Below are 22258 nucleotides of genomic sequence, written 5' to 3' on the forward strand. Positions count from 1 at the left end.
AATGTTTGTTTGTATTGTGAGTCAAGCTATTCAGCCTGCAATCTTGACAAAAATTTACAAAATCATGGGCATTCATTTGAACAAAGTAGTGATTTATATAGCAACGAGCTATATTTTGAATATTAAATATTTTCACATTAACTTTTATTAAATGAACTACTTCCTGCCCATATATATTTTTTTCATTTATCAGGAAAACAGTTCATGCTTTCAACATCTTTAAAAATATTCTAGATTCCTTTTGTCCATGGAAGCAATTCATAAAGGAAAATATTAAATAATTTGAAATTTAGAATTAACTTTACATAATGAATAAATATTAAATGTTAGTAGCATGTGTTAAGTGATGAGATACAAGGAACCATATTCCAGGTCATTCCTTATTTTCTAAATTCTACATTTATATTTGATGTCTTAATGTCAGTAACTTTTTGTGTATGTATTTGCTGTAGAGCTAATATCGAATTTACATTTTCTAAATACAATTTAACAGTTTCTGCAATCTGGATTTAATTCAATGACCATTAATTAATATATTTTGTCTAGTTTAAAGATTAAATTTCCAAAATTTATTTGCGCATAGCCTCATTTTATTATTGGATTGTCTATGGCCTGCCAGCACCCTAATAATGGCAATGAAAATTATTACTATTTATGGAAGACTAGGCTTTGTATCTTAGATTTATTTCCAACTAGCTCATATAACTTAATTAACCCCATCTATTACTAGTCCACATTTGCAACATGGCATATGCCTCTTACTATGTATGGTACATCTTATTTCCTCTGTATCTGGCTGGTAATTTACCGCCTGTCAATTCAATCCCACAGTTCCTACCTCTACCACAATGTCTTACCCTCCCTGTGTTGCCTCAATTACTGTTAGATCTTTATTAAACCAATCAAAAGTAGAGAAAATGTGTGTCTTCCATGTATCATGCAGGTGCTGAGCAGTTGGAATAAAAATATCAAAGTCCAACAGTACTCAGCACTCTGCTGGTACAGAAATCAACATTTGAATAATACAGACATCCTGTACACAGCACACAAAAAATTATCCCATCATCATCTTTATTTCTTAGTTTTATTTTTTTTCATGAGAAAAATTCATTATATTCTGTTTCATTTTGAATCTTGCTTCCCATAGTTGCTGTTTCTTTGAGTTTAACATAGTTATTATTGTTTAATCTAATAATAATAACATGGACAAATTTATGTGGCATTAATAGTATCACTTCATGATACACAAGTTGATCTTTAATGATAATAAAGTAATTATGACCCAATTTCATCAACAATCTTTTTATTGGATATTTCTTTATTTACATTTAAATTTTATTCCCTTTCCTGGTTTCATGTCCATAAGCCCCTATCCTCTCCCTCTCCCCTTCTTCTAGAAGGGCATTCCGCACCCCATCCATTGCCCCCTTACCACCCCCTGACAATTCCCTACACCAGTGGTTCAACCTTGGCAGGACAAAGGGTTTCTCCTTCCATTGGTGCCCAGTCAGGCCATCCTCTGATACATATGCAGTTGGAGTCATGGGTCAGTGTGTGTGTGTCTTTGGGTAGTGGTTTAGTCCCTGGAAGCTCTGGTTGGTTGGCATTGTTGTTCCTATGGTGTTGCAAACACCTTCAGCTTTTTCAATCCTTTCTCTAATTCCTCTAATGGGGGTCACATTCTCCATTCAATGATTTGCTGCTAGCATTCACCTCTGTATTTGACATGCTCTGGTTGTGTCTCTCAGGAGAGCATCAACAATCTTTTAATCCATATCTTCTTTTTCTTTATTTCTTTTTTTTTTTCATATGATGAATGTGCCCTGGTAACAACACACACATACACACACACACACACACACACACACACACACACACACACACACACACACACACACAAATAAATTGATTAATCTTTCAGAGTAAGGTGAGGATATAGCATATGAAACCCTAATGTATACTAGCAACATCATTAGTGCAATATCCTGCTTCACAAAAATAATTAGAACATTATATAAGGTCAGTAACAAAACTTTTAAACAATACTAATTTCATATGAAAACAGCCAACAGACATCTCTTTATATTATTTATACTTCTTTTAAATTGATCCTTTCATTGATGAGATTTATTCATTCCCCAACATTTTCCCATATTACTTAAAATCATGTTTAATGAAAATAAATCTTGTGCTCTTAATGTTTTAAGGACAGAGAATCTCTCTATAAAATGAGAACACAAATTAAATGGATTACAAATCTTCCATCTTTTCCAGAGGTTGATCCCTGTTCAGGCATCGTAGATTAGTGTTTGTTCATTAGTTCATAAATCCTTTTGGCATTTATTGTATACACTGCTTGCCTTTATATGACACATGGCATATACGGAGGCTCATATCACACATAGGGTAGTTTTTATTTTAGGCAATGGCACATTCATTAAACATATTTCTGTAAGTCATTTAATTATGAAAATATTGGATTGAAATTCTCTCCAACTTAAACTTTGACTTATATAGTATTAATTTGTTCTTCACACAGTTTTCATATATAAAAATAAGTTTATTACATTTGAATATAAGCTATATGAGAAAGGTAACTTTCTGTTTCACATTTTATTGTTAGGACCTGGCAGAATCAGCATGTTTTAACTCATAAATAACTCATTTGTTGCATAAATATTGTTTCTTGTATAAAATGTCTGGTATGACTATACAATGAGTGCATGTATGTGTATGCAAATTATATTGAACAAGTACCTTAAAATATCCCTTTTGTCCTTTTACAAAGCCAATGAAGGAAGTCGTACGATCTCACACACCTATGAAAGAGGCAACAACTGTGGAAATCTGGACTCATCCGCACCCACAGGTATGAAAGAACCATGCTTTTAACATTTCTTCCCTATTGTTTTGTAGTAAAGTTAAAACATTCTCTCCAAAGCTACAATGTTTGAGTCTATTAAATTAACAGTATACCAGTTAAGAGACAGAAACAGATGGAATATAAGATTGCTAATGTATAACATGCAATGTATGTAAAATCATAAATGACAAAATGGTTCAAGTTTAAGGTCTATTCATGGAGGAGAAACAAGTGGAGTTATTTATACAATTTCAGAATGGACAAAAACTTTGGAATTCATTTTTAGAAAAACTGAATAGGTTTTTCTAAAACCTGAAACTGAACAGGGAAAAATGTTCATCTGACACTGAGTTAGATAATGTAAGGGATGTAAAATAGCTAAAAGAACTGCAGCTACAAGAGAAGAGGTGTTGTTGCCTAAAGTTCCTAAAGCTAAGACCAGCAGTCTCACTTAACCTGGACAGTCAAGATCTCTCAGATAACCAAGCAGGAGATATACTCTAGAGGAGATAAGGCCATCAACACAGAAAGAGCAGAGGAGTCCAGGTCCAGGTCAGTCAGAGAAGATGCACCTAACCCTCAAGAGACTGGAGGCCCAGGAAGTTTAGAAGTCCAGTGGGGTGGGTGGGGTGGGGACACCCTCGTGTAGACACAGTGAGGAAGGGATGTAGAAATATCAAGGGGTAGACAAGGAGGGGAATAACATCTGAAGTGTAAAAATAAATAAATAAACGAATATATATTTTAAAAAGAGTTTAAGTATTAAGTATATATTACGTGCTTCTTTCTCTTTTTTATTGGATGATATATATATATATATATATATATATATATATATATATATATATATAATCATGAAATACTTTAGCTCCTTTGTCAAAGATCAAGCAACCATAAGTGTGAGGGTTCATTTCTGGATATTCAGTTCTATTCCATTGATCTACATGCTTTTTCCTGTACCAATACCTTACAGTTTTTATCACTATTGCTCTGTAATACAGCTTGAGGTCAGGGATGGTGATTCCCATCAAAAGTTCTTCTATTGTGGAGGATAGTTTTCTATACCCTGTTTTTTTTTTTCTTATTCCAAATGAATTTGCAAATTGCTCTTTCCAAGTCTATGAAGAATTGAGTTGGAATTTTGATGGAGATTGCATTGAATCTGTAGATTGCTTTTGGAAAGATCATCATTTTTACAATATTAATCCTGTCAATCCATGAGCATGGGAGATCTTTCCATGTTCTGAGATCTTCAATTTGTTTCTTCAGATACTTGAAGTTTTGTCATACAGATCTTTCACTTGCTTGGTTAAAGTCATATCAAAGTATTTTATATTATTTGTCTATTATGAAAGGTGTCATTTCCCGAATTTCATTCTCAGCCTGTTTATCATTTGAGTAGAGGAAGGCTACTGATTTGTTTGAGTTAATGTTAAACCAAGCCACATTGCTGAAGTTGTTTATCAGGCTTAGTAGTTCTCTAGTGGAATTTTGGATGTCACTTAAATATACTATCATATCATCTGCAAATAGTGATATTTTGACTTCTTTTACAATTTGTTTCCATTTGTCCTCTTTTTTTCTGATTTCTCTGCCTTGGACATTGAATACCGTATTAAATCAGTAAGGAGAGATTGCACAGCCTTGTCTAGTCCCTGATTTTAGTGGGATTTCTTCAAGTTTCTCTCCATTTAGATTATGCCTACTAGTTTGATGTATATTGCTTTTACTATGTTTAGGTAGGTATGGGCCTTTAATTCCTGAATTTTCCAAATATTCTAACATGAAGGGCTGTTGAATTTTGTCAAATGTTTTCTCAGCAACTAATAAGAAGATCATTTGGTTTTTAATTTTGAGTGTGTTTATATATTGGATTATGTTGATGGATTTTCATATATTGAATCATCCCTGCACCCCTGGGATGAAGTCTACTTGATAATGATGGATGATTGTTTTGATGTGTTCTTGGATTCTGTTTGCAAGAATTTTATTGAATATTTTTATATCGATAGTTATAAGGGGAATTGTTCCAAAGTTCTCTTTTTTTGTTGGTTCTTTACATGGTTTGGGTATTAATGTAATTATGACTTCATAGAAGGAATTTGGAAGTGCTCCTTCTCTTTCTAGTTTTTTTAATAGTTTTGACAGTATTGGTATTAGGTATTCTATGAAGGTCTGATAAAATTCTGCCCTAAACCCATCTGGTCCTGGGCTCCTTTTGGTTGGGAGACTTGTAATAACTGCTTCTATATCTTTAGGAGTCATGGGACTGTTTAGATAGTTTATCTGATCCTGATTTAAATTTGGTACCCCTAACTGTCTAGAAAATTGTCCATTTCATCCAGATTTTCCAGTTTTTTTGAATAAAAGCTTTTGTAGTATTATTCGATGATTTTTTTTAAATTTCCTCAGATTCTGTTGTTTTGTCTCCTTTTCATTTCTGATTCTGTTAATTTGTATACTCTGTGCCCTCTGCTTAGTCTGGTTAAGAGTTTATTTATCTTGTTGATTTTCTCAAGGTACCAGCTCCTGGTTTTGCTGATTCTTTCTATAGTTCTTTTTGTTTCCAAATGGTTGATTTCAGGCCTGAGTTTCATTATTTCCTGCCTTCTACTTCTCTAGCATTTATTTGCTTCTTTTTGTTCTAGAGCTTTTTGGTGTACTGTCAAGCTGCTATTTTGGTGTACTGTCAAGCTGCTAATGTATCTTCTTCCCAGTTTCTTTTTGGAGGCACTCAGAGTTATGAGTTTTCCTCTTAGCACTGCAATCATTGTGTCTCAAAAGTTTTGGTATATTATGCTTTCATTTTCATTAAATTCTAAAAAGTCTTTAATTTCATTCCTTATTTCCTTCTTGACCAAGTTATCATTGAGTAGAGCATTGTTTAGCTTCCATGTGTACATGGGCTTTCTATCACTTGTGTTATTATTGAAGATCTGCCTTAAGCCGTGATGATCTGATAGGATGCATAGTATTATTTCTATCTTCTTGTATCTGTTGAGGTCTATTTCGTGACCAGATATATGGTCAGTTTTGGAGAAGGTACCATGAGGTGCTTATAAGAAGATAAATTATTTTGTTTTAGGATGAAATGTTACATAAATATCTGCTAAGTCCATTTGGTTCATAACTTCTCTTAGTTTCTCTATGTCTCTGTCTATTCTCTGCTTCCATTATCTGTCCATTGCTATAACTGGGGTTGTGAGGTCCCCCAATATTATTGTGTGATATGCAATGTGTACATTGAGCTTTAGTAAGTTTATTTTATGAATATGGGTGCCCTTGCATTTAGAGCATACATATTCAGGATTGAGAGTTCATCTTGGTGCAATTTTCCTTTGATATATATGATATGTTTTCCTCATATTTGTTATAACTTTTGATTGAAACTCAATTTTATTTGATATTAGAATGGCTACTCTAGCTTGTATTTGGGACCATTTACTTGGAAAATTTTTTCCAGTATTTTACTCTCAGGTACTGTCTGTCTTTGGCACTGTGGTGTATTTTCTGTATGCCATAAAATTCTGGGTCCTCTTTACATATACAGTCTGTTAGTCTGTATCTTTTTATTGGGGAATTCGGTCTATTGATGTTAAGTGATATGAATTAATAGTGGGTTTTGTTTCTTGTTATTTTTGTTTTTAGAGGTGGAATTATGTTTGTGTGGCTCTCTTCTTTCGAGTTTGTTGAAAAAAGTTTACTTTCTTGCTTTTTCTATGGTGTAGTTTCCTTCCTTGTGTTGGAGTTTTCCATCTATTATCCTTTGTGAGGCTGGGCTTCCACAAAGACATTCTGTAAATTTGTTTTTGTCATGGAATATCTTGGTTTCTCCATCTATGTTTATTCAGAGTTTTGCTGGATATAGTACCGTGAGCTGGCCTTGTGTTCCCTTAGGGTCTGTGTGACATCTGCCCAGGGTCTTCTGACTATGGTGAGAACTATAGTCTAATTCTGATCAGTTTGACTTTATATGTTACTGGACCTTTTTCCCTTACTGCTTTTAATATTCTTTCTTTGTTTTATGCATTTGGTGTTTTGACTATTATGTGACAGGAGGAAATTCTTTTCTGGTCCAATCTCTTTGGAGTTTTATAGGCTTGTATGTTCATGGGCATGTCTTTCTTTAGGTTAGGGAAGTCTTCTATAATTTTGTTGAAGATATTTACTGGCCATATAAACTGGGACTTTCTGCTCTCTGTTACACCTATTATCCTTAGGTTTGATCTTTTCACTGTGTCCTTGACTTCCTGGATGTTTTGGGTTAGTAGCTTTTTGCCTTTTACATTTTCTTTGATGGATGTTTCAGTGTTTTCTATGGTTTATTCTGCCCCTGAGATTCTCTCTTCTCTTTCTTGTATTCTGTTGGTGATACTTGCATCTATGACTCCTGATCGCTTTCCTAGGTTTTCTATCTCCAGGGTTGTCTCCCTTTGTGATTTTTTTATTGTTTCTATTTCCATTTTTAGATCCTGTCTGATTTTGCTCAATTTCTTCACCTGTTTGGTTGTGTTTTCCTGTAATTCTTTAAGGGATTTTTGTGTTTCTTTTTTAAGGGCTCCTACTTCTATACCTGAGTTACCCTGTATTTCTTTAAGGGAGTTATTTATGTCCTTTTAAAGTCCTCTTTCATCATCAAGAAATGTGATTTTAAATCCAAATCTTGCTTTTCCAGTGTGTTCGGATATCCAGTATTTTCTTTGGTGGTAGAACTAGGATCTGATGGTGCTAAGTAGTCTTTGTTTCTGTTGCTTAGGTTCCTGAGCTTGCCTCTTGCTGTCAGGTTGTTTCTGGCATTAACTGGTCTTGCTGTGTTTGACAATGGCTTGATCCTCCTGTAAGCCTTTGTGTCAGCACTTCTATAGACCTGTTTTCTCCCAGTGGGATCTAGGTATAGAGTGCTGTGGGACTGATTAGCTCAGGACTGCTCCTGTGTTTGTGTGTCCTGAGGGTTCCAGGCAGGTTGCTTGGAGCAGATGAGTTGGTCATACCTCTGCACTCAGGTCTGTCAGTGTTCCTGGTGTCTTGTTTTCAGCTCTGGCAGCAGGCAGAGACCAGAAAGATCATCTCCCTGATTGCTTCTAGGTTGTTGTGTCTAGAGGGCTCTTGGTGAGTTTCTCTTGGGCCAGGAATGTGAGCAGAAGTACTGGACTTCCCTGAGCTCTCAGGATTACTTGCACTTCTGAGAATCCAGCTCTCTCCCCCATGGGATTTGGGTACAGAGAACCGTGGGACCTGGTCAACTCTGGTAGCAGGCATAAACTGGAAGCTTGATAGACTTTTCTAGTCAATTCAATACCAGTGCAAATGCTCCGATTAATGCAATTAAAAAAATTCCAGAGTTTAGCCGGAAAGGACTAGGCAACTGTAACAGACGCTTTGATTTCAAGTCTGCCTTAATCATTTCTTTCATTCAAATTTGACATTTTTTTATAGAAGCAGGAGAGTTTTGTTGAGCCTCAACATCTTCAAAGGTGTAGCTGCCCTGATGCAACCAAAGACACTGTTTCCTTGTAGTCATCTTGCATTCTTTCTTCTCCTTCTTTACAATGCCCCCAGAGCCTTGGAAGGTAGATCTGTGGTTTTCATGTTCTCATTAAGACTGGCCATTCTACATGTCTTATTTTCTGTGCCTTTTCCAGTTGTAGAAAACTGTGTTAATCAGTATCTGCTACAAATAAAACTCCACTAATAACAGTTGAAGAGCTTATTTTTGAGAATTTCAAATCTAAGTATAGTACATACATCATTTTGACTCCCTCCTCCTTCCAATTTCTCACTCCCTATTTAATACAAATCCTCTTACAATTTACTTATTTTATTGATATAATGTATATATGCATACATGTATATGTACATACATGCAATAACATACTGTTTCTATTTAATGTGTATGCACAGTGTTTTCTACTGAATATTGGAAACAGCTAATCTATAAGGGGAATAGTCCCAGGAAAAAACTGATACGTTCTGTTTTAGTCCTCACTGTACCCTCCATCTTTGATTTTTGACCTTCTCAACTTTCTCCATATACTTTAGAATATCAATGTCTGGTCATTATGCAGATCTTCGTTAATCAACCATATTTTTGAAATTTTATGTTTGTAGTTTACCTGTCATGTGGAGAAGACATTGACTTACAATTGGCAACCAAATTCTCTGTTTATAAGAGTATTTCTCTTCATTTTCTATGACACCTGAACCTTAGACTTCAGAGTTGTATTATAGATCTACCAGTTTGGACTAAACTTCCAGAGTAATGTGCTATCTTCATTTTGAGAAGTTGTGCATCTCTTTAGCAACCCTGTAAAACATACTTCTTTGATGAGGCACACATCTATGAGAATAAGATAACTATTTAGAAGGCAGATTGATAGTATACCAATTTAACAAAATGGTTGTAGATCATTTTTTAGGGTCTCTGATCTCTCACCCAGAGGTAGTTGGATGAGTTTCCTAGGTTTAGTGTATCAGCCATGATTCCCTCCTGCTAAGTGGACTTTAAGTCCAACTAAATAGAATTGGTCGGCTTCAAGATATAGTGTCACTATTAAATCATCAGGATTATTTTGCCAGACTGATAATTTTTCTGAATCACAAGCTCTGCAGCTCGGACCGTATTTTTGATGGTTTTTCTCCATTGCAAGCTTTTACAGAAAGATATTATGTGCTAAGAGACTTCCTGGCATGGTCTGGGATTGAAGTGGGACACAGTGTCAGAGTTGCTTTAAAAACTGGTGTTCTCCAGATGTAATTTTAAAGACTGATGGTCTCTCTGGCCTTCTGGCTCTCTAACTGTACTGAATGCTTGCTGATAACTTCTAAAACATTCTAAAAATGTTCTTGCTTATTCTATATTTAAAAACCACTGGCTTCTTTTCTCTTTAACTATGTGATTTATTAATGTTGTAACTCTATATCCTTTATTTAACTCTTTTTGCTTAAATAAATACTATAGAAATTTAACACTTTCTTACTGTTCTATTCTTCATTAAGTGCTAAATCTTAACTCTTAACTCTTTATTACTTTGCTTTAATAAACACTAATATCTGGTAATTAACACATACTGTTTAGCAGCAAGGAATTAAGTGAAATGATTTATTTCTAGTGTTTCTATCTCTGTTGAGTCAGCTACAAGACTTTCTGGTTAAGCTGGTTAACAGTTTGTGAACCAAAGAGAAAGTAAAGGAAAATAATTAAGATTCTTTATACAGGCAAATATGCACAGACATATACATATTCAAACATTCGTACACCCATACCCTGACTAGGCCTGACTGTCTGTCATAATCAACTCCACAAGTATTCATGCATGCTTACATACAAATACAATACCTACAGACAAACAAATGAACATACATATTTGGATAGATGCATGGATGGATGAATGGCTGGATGAGATGGATAGATGGATGGGAGACAGCTTCCCAAGGCAAACCATTCAATCAACAATTTTATTTCTTTTCTCTGATCTTTTATACATTCTTAGACAGAAAGTTCTTTAGAAAATTAGCTAAGAGACAAAATATTATACAGAATGGTAGTTACAGAAAGATATTGCTATTTATTTCAAAGCAGTGTTTTATTATACTAATTTTAAGTTGAAAGTAATAGGTTTTTTTTACATGGCCTTACTTTATTAAATTGCATACCTATGACTTTATCCTGGAACTAAGTATATTTCCTTGAACAGAAAATTGTCCCAAGTCTATGTCTCTTTTTAGTATAATAATGAAAGCTCATTGTATTTCTTATTATGGAGTCTTTACTTACTATTAAAAGGGATACACACATATTTCTTAGAGAAAAGAAATAACTGCTAGAAGTCTGGTCATTGACTTGAGTCGTGAATCCTGTGCCAGTTTGTCCGGATTCTTAATTTTATCTTTTTGCATGCATAATCACCTGAAATTTTCTCTTTCCATACCTAACCTCCTACGTATTTTAGTACATGCTCCATAGCAAATATAATGCTTAATTCACTAGTATTTTAAAACAAAAACATTTTGTATGTAAATAAAAAATTATCCAATAAAAAAACCCAAAAAATAAAAACAAAAAACTTCTAGGAAATCAGAAAAAAAAAACTGAAGTAAAGTGAAACTTGTATATTCCTTGGGATGTTTTCATATTTTTATGTTTACAGTCAAAATCAACTACTTTGATATTGAAAATAAGAACTTATAGGACGTTTTCATATTTCCTGTGGTAATAAACATTAGCTATTTTGTTGCTGAAAAATTATGCAAAAATACATCACTTTAATTACATATGTGGAGAGAACTACAGTTCCTACTGTCCTTCATTAAATAAACATATTTTAATTATTTATTATATAAGTAGAAATTTAATGAATCAAAAAATAGTCTGGATAGCTGCTTGACTTTGACTCTCCTGGAAGTGCTTAAACCAATTAAAAATTATCATTTTCCCTATTTTGTACATGTAGAAAATGGGAGCACAAAGATGGTAGTAAACAAAAAAGAAAGAATACAATTTGCCTCGATATACCATCAAAGATTAACTTTTGTGGGGAGGATTGTCAGGACTTTTACTTGTCATCATTAAATGAAACTCAACATAGACTACTGATTTAAAGGATATAAACAGATTAGGAAAACTGAGTTAGAATATCACACATGCCATCGATAGGACAACCCTATTCCTTCTAAATGCTTGGATGGCCTGTATTAAGCAGCTTTTATTTTTGACTCCTTATCCTCCCATAAATTGCATGTTTCCTATAAAATGTACTATGCTACATAAGCATTAAGTGTCATAAATTATGTGTTTTCACACTCACTGTTCTTCCAGAGGACCTAAGATGAATGACTAGCACACATGTCAGAAAGTTCATGATATACTGTCACTCAAATCTAGCAGATCTGATGTCTTCTTCTGGCCTTCATAAGCTTCCAAAACTATTACTTCATGGGCATAAACTATCCAAAATACACATAAATAAAAATGAATACTTAATTTTAGACACTGTCCAATGCTTTCTTATTGAGACAAAAAGCTAGAATTAGCCAAGATACAATCCACAGACCACATGGAGCTCAAGAAGGAAAACCAAATATAGATGCTTCAGTCCTTCTTAAAAGGAAGAATAAAAATATTCATAGGAGAAGGTATAGAGACAAAGTTTAGAGCAGAGACTGAAGGAATGACCATTCAGAGCCTGCCCCACCTGAGGATACAGCCCATTTGCAGAAGTGCATGCGACGTGAGTCTGATATAGTTGTCTCCTGAGAGGCTTTGCCAGAGCATGACAAATACAGAGGTAGATACTCACATCCAACCATAGAACTGAGAATGTGGTCCTCATTGGAGGAGTTAGAGAAAGGATTGGAAACAATATCAACCAACCAGAGCTCCCAAGGACCACTACCCATGGCTCCAGCTGCATATATAAAAGAGGATGGCCTTGTTTGGCACCTATGGGAGGATAAGCCCTTGGTCTTGCCCAGTCTGGACACCCCCAGTGTAGGGGAATGTCAGGGCAAGAAGGGGGTAGTTGGGGAGGGGAACACCCTCATAGAAAAAGGGGATGGGGGCATGGGATAGGTGGCTTATGGACAGGAGACCAGGAAAGGAAATAACATTTAAAATGTAAATAAAAATATCCAATAAAAAAGGTTTACAAAAAGGAAAAGGAAAGACATTTGGAGACAAGAAACATTTGAAGAGGAAGGTATAATATATATATATATTTATGTATATATATGTATGTATATATATATGTATATATATATATATATATATGTATAATCTTTTCAGTGATTATGCCTGTATCTACTTCTGTATCTATTTCAATAAGTTATAAATAAGATGACCTTTTATCAATGCTGGAATTAAATGACAAAAATACATGTGCAATATAAAAAATGCAGTCTATTGAAATGTGAAATTTAGTATAAATATAAAGTATTTGAGCAGACAGAAATGGATAATTAACACAGATAGCATGTGAAAATTTCCACAGTTTTAAAGAAATACTTCTAATCGTGGCATGATGACTAGTAGGATCACTAATTCAATATGTTAACAGAAAATTCATGTGAGGAAATGATAGCTACACTGCCCTTATGCTTTATAATAGTGTAATTTAATAGGTCTACAGGAGTTCAGCTAGTCAATCTTTATAAAATATAATCAACTGTATTATTCTTTCATAAACGAAAGGGACTATATTTGCTATTAGGATATGTGAAGCAGGTTCAGGTTTTATGTTTTGATTGGTTTACCAGTGTAATAACCCAAATGTTTATTTTTTTCCTCTTTAATGTTACTTAATCTTTTTCTTTACACTCCAGATTTTATCATCCTCCAGGTCCAACCTCTAATTGTTCCTCATCCCATACCTCCCCATCCCATTCTCCATGAGGGTGTCCATACTCCTCCATCTGCTACCCCATCAGACCTCCTTATACTCTGGGTCCTCCAGTCTCTTGAGGGTTAGGTGCATCTTCTCTGACTGAACCCAGACTCAGCAGTCCTCTGCTGTATATTTGTTGGGGGCCTCATATCAGCTGGTGTATGCTACTTGGTTGGTGATCTAGTGTCTGAGAGTTCTCAAGGGTCCAGGTTAATTGAGAGTACTGGTCCTCTTACATGATCTCCCTCCTCCTCAGCTTCTTCCAGCTTTTCCAAAATTCAACCACACGGGTTACCAACTTCTGTCCATTGGTTGGGTGTAAATATCTACATCTAACTCTTTCAGCCACTTGTTGATTCTTTCAGAGGGTCATCATGATAGGCCCTTTCTGTGAGCACTCCATAGCCCCAGTAATAGTGTCAAGGCCTTGGGGTCTCCCCTTGAGCCAGACCCTACTTTGACTTTGTCACTGGATCTTCTTTTCCTCGGGCTTTTCTCCATTCCCATCCCTGCAGTTCTTTCAGACAGGAACAATTATGGGTCAGAGTTTTGACTGGGATATCTTCATCCCTCACTTTATGCCCTGTCTTTCTGCTGGAGGTGGACTTTACAACTTCCCTTACTCCACTGTAGGGCATTTAATACAAGGTCCCTGTCTTTGAAACCTGAGATTCTTTCTCCTCCCAGGTATACGGTACGTTCTTGAGGGTTTCCCCACATTCTACTTCCCAAGATTGTCTGTTTTCATTCTTTCTGCTGGCCCACACCCAATACCTGATCATGTTCCCCTCTTCCCCTCCCTGTACCCTTTCCCACCTAGGACTCTTCTCTCCTCCACTCTCTTATTGCTTTCTTTTCTCTCCCTAGTGGAATTGAGGCGTTCTGACTGGTCGCCTTCATTCCCTGAAACCCACAATAAGACAACAGCATAATTCTTGAGTATGTAAATATCCTCATTCCACCTGCATCTACTTAGCCTGGAGCATCAAGTTTCCCTCCCCTCCCACTGATGTCATACAAGGCCATCTTTTGCTACATATGTATCTGGAGTCCTGGTTCCCTTCATGTCTACTCCTCTTAGGTGTATCTGCTTCTTTTTGTTCTAGAGCTTTCAGATATGCTGTTAAACTGCTAGAGTATGTTCTCTCCAATTTCCTTCTAGAGACACTCAGAGCTATGAGATTTACTTTTAGCACTGCTTGCATTGTGTCCCATAAGTTTCATTTTTGTTAAATTCTAAAATGTCTTTAATTTCTTTCTTTATTTCTTCTCGGTCCATGTTGTCATTGAGTAGACAGTTGTTGCTTTTCCTTGTGTATGTGTACTTTCTATTGTTTTTGTTGTTATTGGAGACAAGCCTTAATCTGCCATGGTCTGCTAGAAAACATGAGATTAATTTATGGGATTTATTCAGTGTTATTTTATCTGTTAAGTCTTGTTTGTGTCTGGTTATATGGTCAATTTTGTAGAAGATATCATGAGACGCTGAGAGAAAGCTATATTCTTTTGGTTTAGGATAAAATGTTCTATAGATAACTGTTAAATCCATTTGTATCATAACTTCTGTTAGTTTTTTTATTTCATGGTAAGCTAGTGCTCTAATGTTACCCACATTATCTGTCAGTAGAATGTTCTCTTTTGAGACCTTTAGAAAATAATCATCCCAACTCTCTAACTGGAGTCACATATTTGGTCCACGATTAGTAGCCTTTCATAATATTAAAATAAATCTTCATTAACAAGTGATGTCACTTTAAATGTTTACAAGTTATTATTGAATATGTGAACCATGGCCATATTTCTTTTTTAAGTGAGCACTGCAAAAGGGTAAGTACCTGCCTAACATTTGAATGCTTCAAACGTTATGTAAGGAAATTCATGTATAATGTTCAGATTGTAAGATCCATGTTTGCCCACTGCACCTATTTTCTATTAAGAGAACATTCTACTGACAAACAATGTGTGTAACATTAGAGCACTACGTTACCATAAAAGTAAGCTTTCCATTGTATAAAGATAGCACACTAACTTTCTTGGCATTCAAATGTTTTCAGAAAATATCTATGGAAAACTAAACAATTCTCAAAGTTCCAATGTTGAAATTTTTAATGATTTTAATGTATTCTTCAGGGACACCCCTCAGTAAATAAATATTCTTAGTATGAGTTCATGTCCTGTGATTTCTATAGTCTTTTAGTAAATTTTAGTCACAGAGCAGATGGGTTCCATATCCACAGATAAAAGGCATATGAGCTTTCACAGCAGTCAAATTCAAGGGATGACAGATGGGAGTCATTCCTCTGTAGATCTTGAACCACAGCATATTGGCAATCAACTTTGAAAAGAAGTTGCTAACTGTGATATTCTTATCTACTGGTAATTAGACTTTCAAAAATAAATATAGACTTTAAATATCATTCAGTATAATCTTAAATCAAATGAATAAAACATAGATTTGCAGTTTTCAATATAAGAAAGAAATCAAAGATACTATATCTATATTATATGAATCATTTGTTTACATAGAATTTGGGATTATGGCTCATCAGCCTGTACATAAGTCTTCTAGCTATGCCTAACATCCAAGTGAAATAAATTCTGTTTGTAATCACAGAGGGAACCTTGTTGATCACACTGAAATCAAGGTAATAAAAGCTCATCAGTTCGTTTATCATGTTGGATCCCAAGAAAATCACATTGGAAGTGAAATGGAGGCCACTTAAAAAAGGAATAAGCATCAGGAATCCAGCTGAGGACACACTGTTATAAAAGCAAGCTTCTGAAAAGAAAGTTGGCAGCAGGGAACATTAGAGTTTACAAGAGGAAATATAAATTTAGAACAAATAGAGAAAGTAAGGGTAACTAGGGGTCTTGTTTGCTGGAAATGAGTCTGTAGAGAAAAAAATGCATAAGCAGTTACACTATTCATCAAGAATCTATCTTATTCTTTATAGTACATCTCTCACTATACTCTCCCATTAATGATGTCTGAGAATTGAAATAAGGGGACAATTTATTTAATTTGATTTCTATACCTGTAAATTGAGGATAATTATTGCATGGAATATTTCATTTTGACACACATATGTATATATATAATTATAAATTATAATTATATATTTATACATATAGAGAGGCAGAGTATAAGTGAAAGAAAATAGATTATTGAAAACGAATTGTTTTTCTTTTTGAGAAGGTGTCATTGAATCTGCCCAAACACTTATTAGTAAACACATCTAGTCAAGGTGTTAGGGCTTGTTGAAATAATCTATAGCTACTTAACAATTATAAACAAAAAAAGCAGATTTTCCCAAGCTCTACTTTAGACCTATAAATGTGTTATGGATTAAAACATTATTGATTTCTAGGATTAATTGTAATGGAAATTGTTTCCTGGTTTGTATAGAAGACACAAAAGCAAGATGTTCTTGGGAGTGATGTGGACATATAATATGGAGCATCATGTTCTGGCAAATTATTCAATCTCAATATTGATTCAGTCATTCTGAGACTTCTTTTACTACACATGTATTAATTTTCCTGTGTAACAATATCAATATCAATATTCTCTATCTGCTGTTAGTGCCCAAATGTAGGAGAAGCAGTGTTCAAACTGAGAAGCAGTTTTAAAACTACTGAACATGGGGTTACCTCTGAAACTATACAGTTTTGAGGTGTTTCACTTCTCTTTCTGTTCTCTTAGACTTTTGTAGCATTTAGTTCTGCTGAACTATATAGAGTTGTAAACCCTGTTCTGTGATTTGACTTTTTAAAAAAATAACTGAATTAATTTTAAAATAGGTTAAAACAAATGAATACATTCTGGTTATTTGGCTGCTTTCCATGTTTATGCACTGAAGCTCTACACTCAGGTTTACATTGTTTTAGATTTAAAGAATTATTGAGAATGAGATCCCAAATAGATTTCACCTATAAATTACTTACAGCTAGATTGCACATTATACTAGCCTGGAAAGCTATTGTGAAACCTTGACTTTTCCAGGTTTCTCTTTCTAATTCATTCTTAAATTAATATTATGCAATTCATCCTAGATGTAATTGATGATTATAGATTATCCTCTGTTGAGTATAGAATACACAAACTCAAGTTTTCAATTGTGTCTTATTAGTTATTGAAATAGGATTCATAGCATTAGGGCTATTTGTTATGGCCCCTACCTTTCTTTTCTTTTCTGCCCATTTTAATGATTACTCATATTTCAACTGTTCATAAAGTTTTACAGATGAGCTTAAATTTCAAGAATCTCTGATGTTGCCTTACTTCTCCGACAAGAATGTGAGCTCCTGATAGAAATGAAGATTTTTTTAATTGTGCCTCCATATGTAGCAAATTGTCTTGCATTCACTAGATGTTCTTCAGTGTCATGTATTGCATTCTTCTGTTATTTCAGAACTAATACCCACCCACATATTTTAAAGGGAAAATAGACTATCCTAGAAAAGAACATGGTTTAGAAGTCATCTAATTCTACATTTAATTTTTATTATTGTTACTTACTTGTTATGTTCTCTTCATTATGATTTTAATACCTATAAGTTTAATTTCTACATTTGTCATGACATATATAATAATATATTTTATGCATAAATTATAAATTGATATCCCCTGTAATATATATCTTTTATAAGGCAGTTAGAACAATATTTGGTATATAACTATTTCACCTATTTTTCTGTAGATACCATATCATCATTTTAAAATTTAATGAAATTTTATTCATTTATTTTCTATTTCTATGTCTTAAAAAATCTGCATTCCATTATTGTAAATATATATCATCTCACAAATAGATTCTCTCTTTATATTTGAAGTCTCAAAGAAAAGATATTAGGCTTCCAAAGTTACATTTTAATGCACCATTCCTTACTTTTGCAAGGGTAGAACAGAAGTCCTTTACAGAACACAGTACTTAATCACCAAACCTGACTACTTGACTTTTTCAGCTATAATCACTGCTAATGTCCTTAATACCTTCCCTGTTCTTAGCACATAAAGACTACATTTGAAACATTAAATGAGTCTTGCTGCACTGAAACTTTAATAATAGGCATCTCTTATTAAAATAGGCAACATTTACAAAACCAACTATAATTTTTTCTAAAAATTATAAAATCACCACTTAAGGGATAATATAAATCAAACCTGAGACAGAGTTCTTTGTAAAATACCTATCTATGTCTGAGATTTGTTCATATTTCCTATATTTATGCAAATGAGAGTATGCTGACATGACATCCATACTGGGTATATTTTATATTTGATATTATGCCTTATTTATTAAAGCACAGAGTGTTATGTTTTCTGAAAAATATATCATTAAATAGAAGTTCCTTAAATGACATTTCCTGAAAAGAAAAATGTGTGCCATTGGAAGACTGCACAAGCATGCTGATGCAGGAAGTAATCATTAAAGCATCCTTTCCATGTACTTTCAAACCATCTCCTCACTTTGACATTAAACAATATGAAAAATTAGATGCTTAAGATATGTTTACAGTAATGTCCAGCTATACTTTCCATCACACAGCTGTAATAGTGATTCTTTGAGGTAGTTATGCTTATTTTGGCAAACAGCATGTAATATTTTATTGGCATCACTTTATTATCATAATATATATACATATATATACATATATATACATATATATATATATATATATGTATTAGAACACTTGACAGTAAATGTGAACGTGACAGAAAGATGTTGAAAAATAATACCATATTTAAGATGTCCCAACATATTTCTAGAAGAAAATAATTTAATGGATGTTTCCTACAACCCACAGAGGCCCTGACCATCTTTTCTATGCATCATTTATACATACTCCGTCTAAAATGATTATGCCATGGCAAGTTGAATATGCTTTAAAAATCATGTCAGTGTTCAACAGTGTAACTGTTTTTGTTACTTTTCATTTCTGATATCACCTTTGAGTGTTTTGTGCTTCTGTTTATATATAGTGTGGAAAAATACTGAGCTTCTGTTGATGTTTTTGTTTTCCATAGTGCAACTGTTTTTGAAAAGCTCCCTTATTATTGGCTTAAAAGAGAGTTTTACAAAATGTCAGGTGCAGTTTTTTAATATTCTAATAAAATGTCTTTGGTAGTAAGCTCTTCCTAGGTGCTATAATTTACACCTGCACAAAATGAAGGTAAAAAATTATGTGTGCCATATGTCTCACTCTAGTAGTTTGTTTAATATTTTTTCAAGTGAGCTTTCCTTAATATGTATCCTCTACTTGATTGTCATTTAACACAATAGCTCAAAAAAGGAAGCATTTATTGAGTGCTTAGTTTTTGCTAGAGGAAATACTGACAGTTTAATCATAGAAGGAAAAATATATAATCCCCATCTTCTAAAATTTCACAGATTAGTACAAATCAATATTATTCTAACTACCAATTGTTAATTAATTGGTGTTAACTGATTGAATATGTAATATGCTGTGACCTTAGAAGATGATTCCATTTGACTAAATGTAGAGATCACAAATTGATTGTAACAATATTGAAGCTGGACATCAAAAACTGGAATGTTGAGAATAGGGTTATAACTTCAGCCACATGGTGACATGATACCATATGTGTAACATTTCTAAGTAACAATGATACTGAATCAATGTAGAACCACTTAGATAAAACATAGTCATTTGGTACTTGAAAGATCCATTCCATGTTGTCTTGAATGGTAGGACTACCCATTTTGGTGACCGTGTAGTACTCCACTATGTAGACATGTCATCTTTATTCATGTGCCCACTGGGTGACATTTATACTGCCTCCATGTCAACATGTGAAGCATCCAGCTCACATTATCACTTGTTCTTCAATATTTTGACAAGTATCTCTATATATGTTTGTTATTAAGCTTATTGTTTTTAGATGGTTTCTTATTTTACTTCACTTTCAAATTGCAAAGGTATTACCTAGTTTGGCCAGCAACTTCGGGTCCATGGGTAGGAAAGTTGTAAGAACTCACTAAGAAAGTGATTGAAAGTAAATCCATGTATTTTCCAAAGTGCATACATCTCCAAATACTGCATTCATTTTCCTGGGTTGTGGTTTCTAAATGTACTTTCTGAGTGTACTAGTAGTTTTCAAATGTTGTTGTAAGCCACTATCATCTCATCAGCCCCAGGTTTGTTCTCTACAATGCATCTGTTCCTATTCTACTTCGTGGAGATTTATGTCACCAAAAATCCTGTGTAGTAAAGGCTTGGTCTCAAGAGTGGTGCTGTTGGACAGAGGTGGAGCCTTATAGAAGTGGGGCCTACTGGGAGACTTTGAGGTTCCCAAGGAGCATAACTTTGGAGAGAACTGTGGGGGTTCCATGCCATACATTCTGTCTTTTCATCCTGTATGAGATCATTTTGCCTACTTTTGGCAACATTTGGCAAATAGAATTTCTAGTAAATAGAGGGAACAAACAATCAATTTTTTGTTTTTGGCCAATGAAGGAGGATTTCAGAGTCCCAGTTTTCAGTATCCAATATCTTTCAAAGTTGAGAAAATTGCACAGAGATGGAGGCTGGAGTGCTGAAAGTGTGTTTCCTTTGATTGGACTTCTGCCATCCCATGAAGTAGGAAGCATTCTTTGTATCTTATCATGACCTAGCCTTGACTGCTACACAATAGATACACAGGAAACATTTGTTGGCAATGAGCATTAAAAAATATACTTCTAACCTGTGATTTTGGGGGATAAATTTATTTTTCAAAAAAAGCAAGAAAAAAGAATGGAGATTCCCAATAACTGTAGGAGAATTCTCTTTTCTGTCTCTTATCTAGAACCATTGCTATAAGGTTTAGTATAAAGTTTATCAAACTAGATTTGAGGTAAAATGAATCTACTTGGATCACAAAGGAATACAAAATATAACAGTCAAATATTTTAAAACTGAATCCAAAAACACATCAAAATTATCCATCATTATCAAGTAGGCTTCATCCCAGGGATGCAAGGATGGTTCAATATACAGAAATCCATCAATGTAATCCACTATATAAAAAAACTCAAAGAATAAAAACAACATGATCATTTCATTAGATGCTGATAAAGCATTTGACAGAATTCAATCCCCCTTCATGAAAAAGTCTTGGAAAAATCAGGAATTCAATGCCCATACCTAAACATAGTAAAAGCAATATACAGTAAACCAGTAGCCAACATCAAACAAAATGAAGAGAAATTTGAAGCAATCCCCCTAAACTCAGGGACTCAAAAAGGCTGATCACTCTGTCCCTACCTATTCAATATAGTACCCGTAGTCATAGCCAGAGCAATTAGACAACAAAAGGTGGACAACGAGTTACAATTTGGAAAGGAAGAAGTCAAAATGTCAAAATTTACAGAAGATAAGATAGTATAATTAAATGACCCCAAAAGAGAACTTCTAAATCTTATCAACAACTTCATCAATGTGGCTGGATATAAAATTAACTCAAAAAAAATCAGTGGCCTTCCTCTACTCAAAGGATAAGCAGGTTGAGAAAGAAATTAGGGGCTTTCTGGTCTCCATCTGCACCCAGAACTGGGACTGTCCCACAGCCTTTAGGCCTAAAACCTGCACGGAGAGATCTGGTCTGCCAGGAGTGTTTTCACTCCTAAGTCCACAGGTGGTACCCCACTTTCCCTCCACTGACTGTCCAAGGAGAGACCGACCTAGGGAGTATGAGACTTGGGAACCAGAGACATGAACCTTCTGGTTTCAATCAGTACACAGAGATAAGGATGCCCCACAGCCCTGCAGACACAAAATATGACAAGAGAGAGCTTGTCTCTCAGGAGTGTTCTCAGTCCTAAGATCACAAGCTCACGGGCTCACAGGCTCACAGGTTCACAGGAGGGGGAAGCTTCAAATGGTCAGACAGCAAAACCAACTAACATCAGAGATAACCAAATGGTAAGTGGCAAGCACAAGAACCTTAACAACAAAAACTAACTACTTAGTATCATCAGAACCCAGTTCTCCCATCACAGCAAATACTGGATAT

The 22258-nt window shown here is 34.5% G+C and overlaps 1 protein-coding gene across 4 annotated transcripts in view; it reads left to right on the top strand.

Moving 5' to 3' along the window:
- The window catches only part of Pcdh11x (protocadherin 11 X-linked), a 695481-nt gene that overhangs the window by 294847 nt on the left and 378376 nt on the right, over window positions 1-22258 (top strand). For all 4 annotated transcript variants that reach the window (XM_039099733.2, XM_039099735.2, XM_039099734.2 and 1 more), the window contains exon 4: window positions 2789-2869. In XM_039099733.2, coding sequence (XP_038955661.1) covers window positions 2789-2869 — 81 coding nt within the window. The remainder of the gene's footprint in view (window positions 1-2788; window positions 2870-22258) is intronic.

Source organism: Rattus norvegicus, chromosome X (assembly GCF_036323735.1).
Source record: "Rattus norvegicus strain BN/NHsdMcwi chromosome X, GRCr8, whole genome shotgun sequence".
Lineage (NCBI taxonomy): Eukaryota > Metazoa > Chordata > Mammalia > Rodentia > Muridae > Rattus > Rattus norvegicus.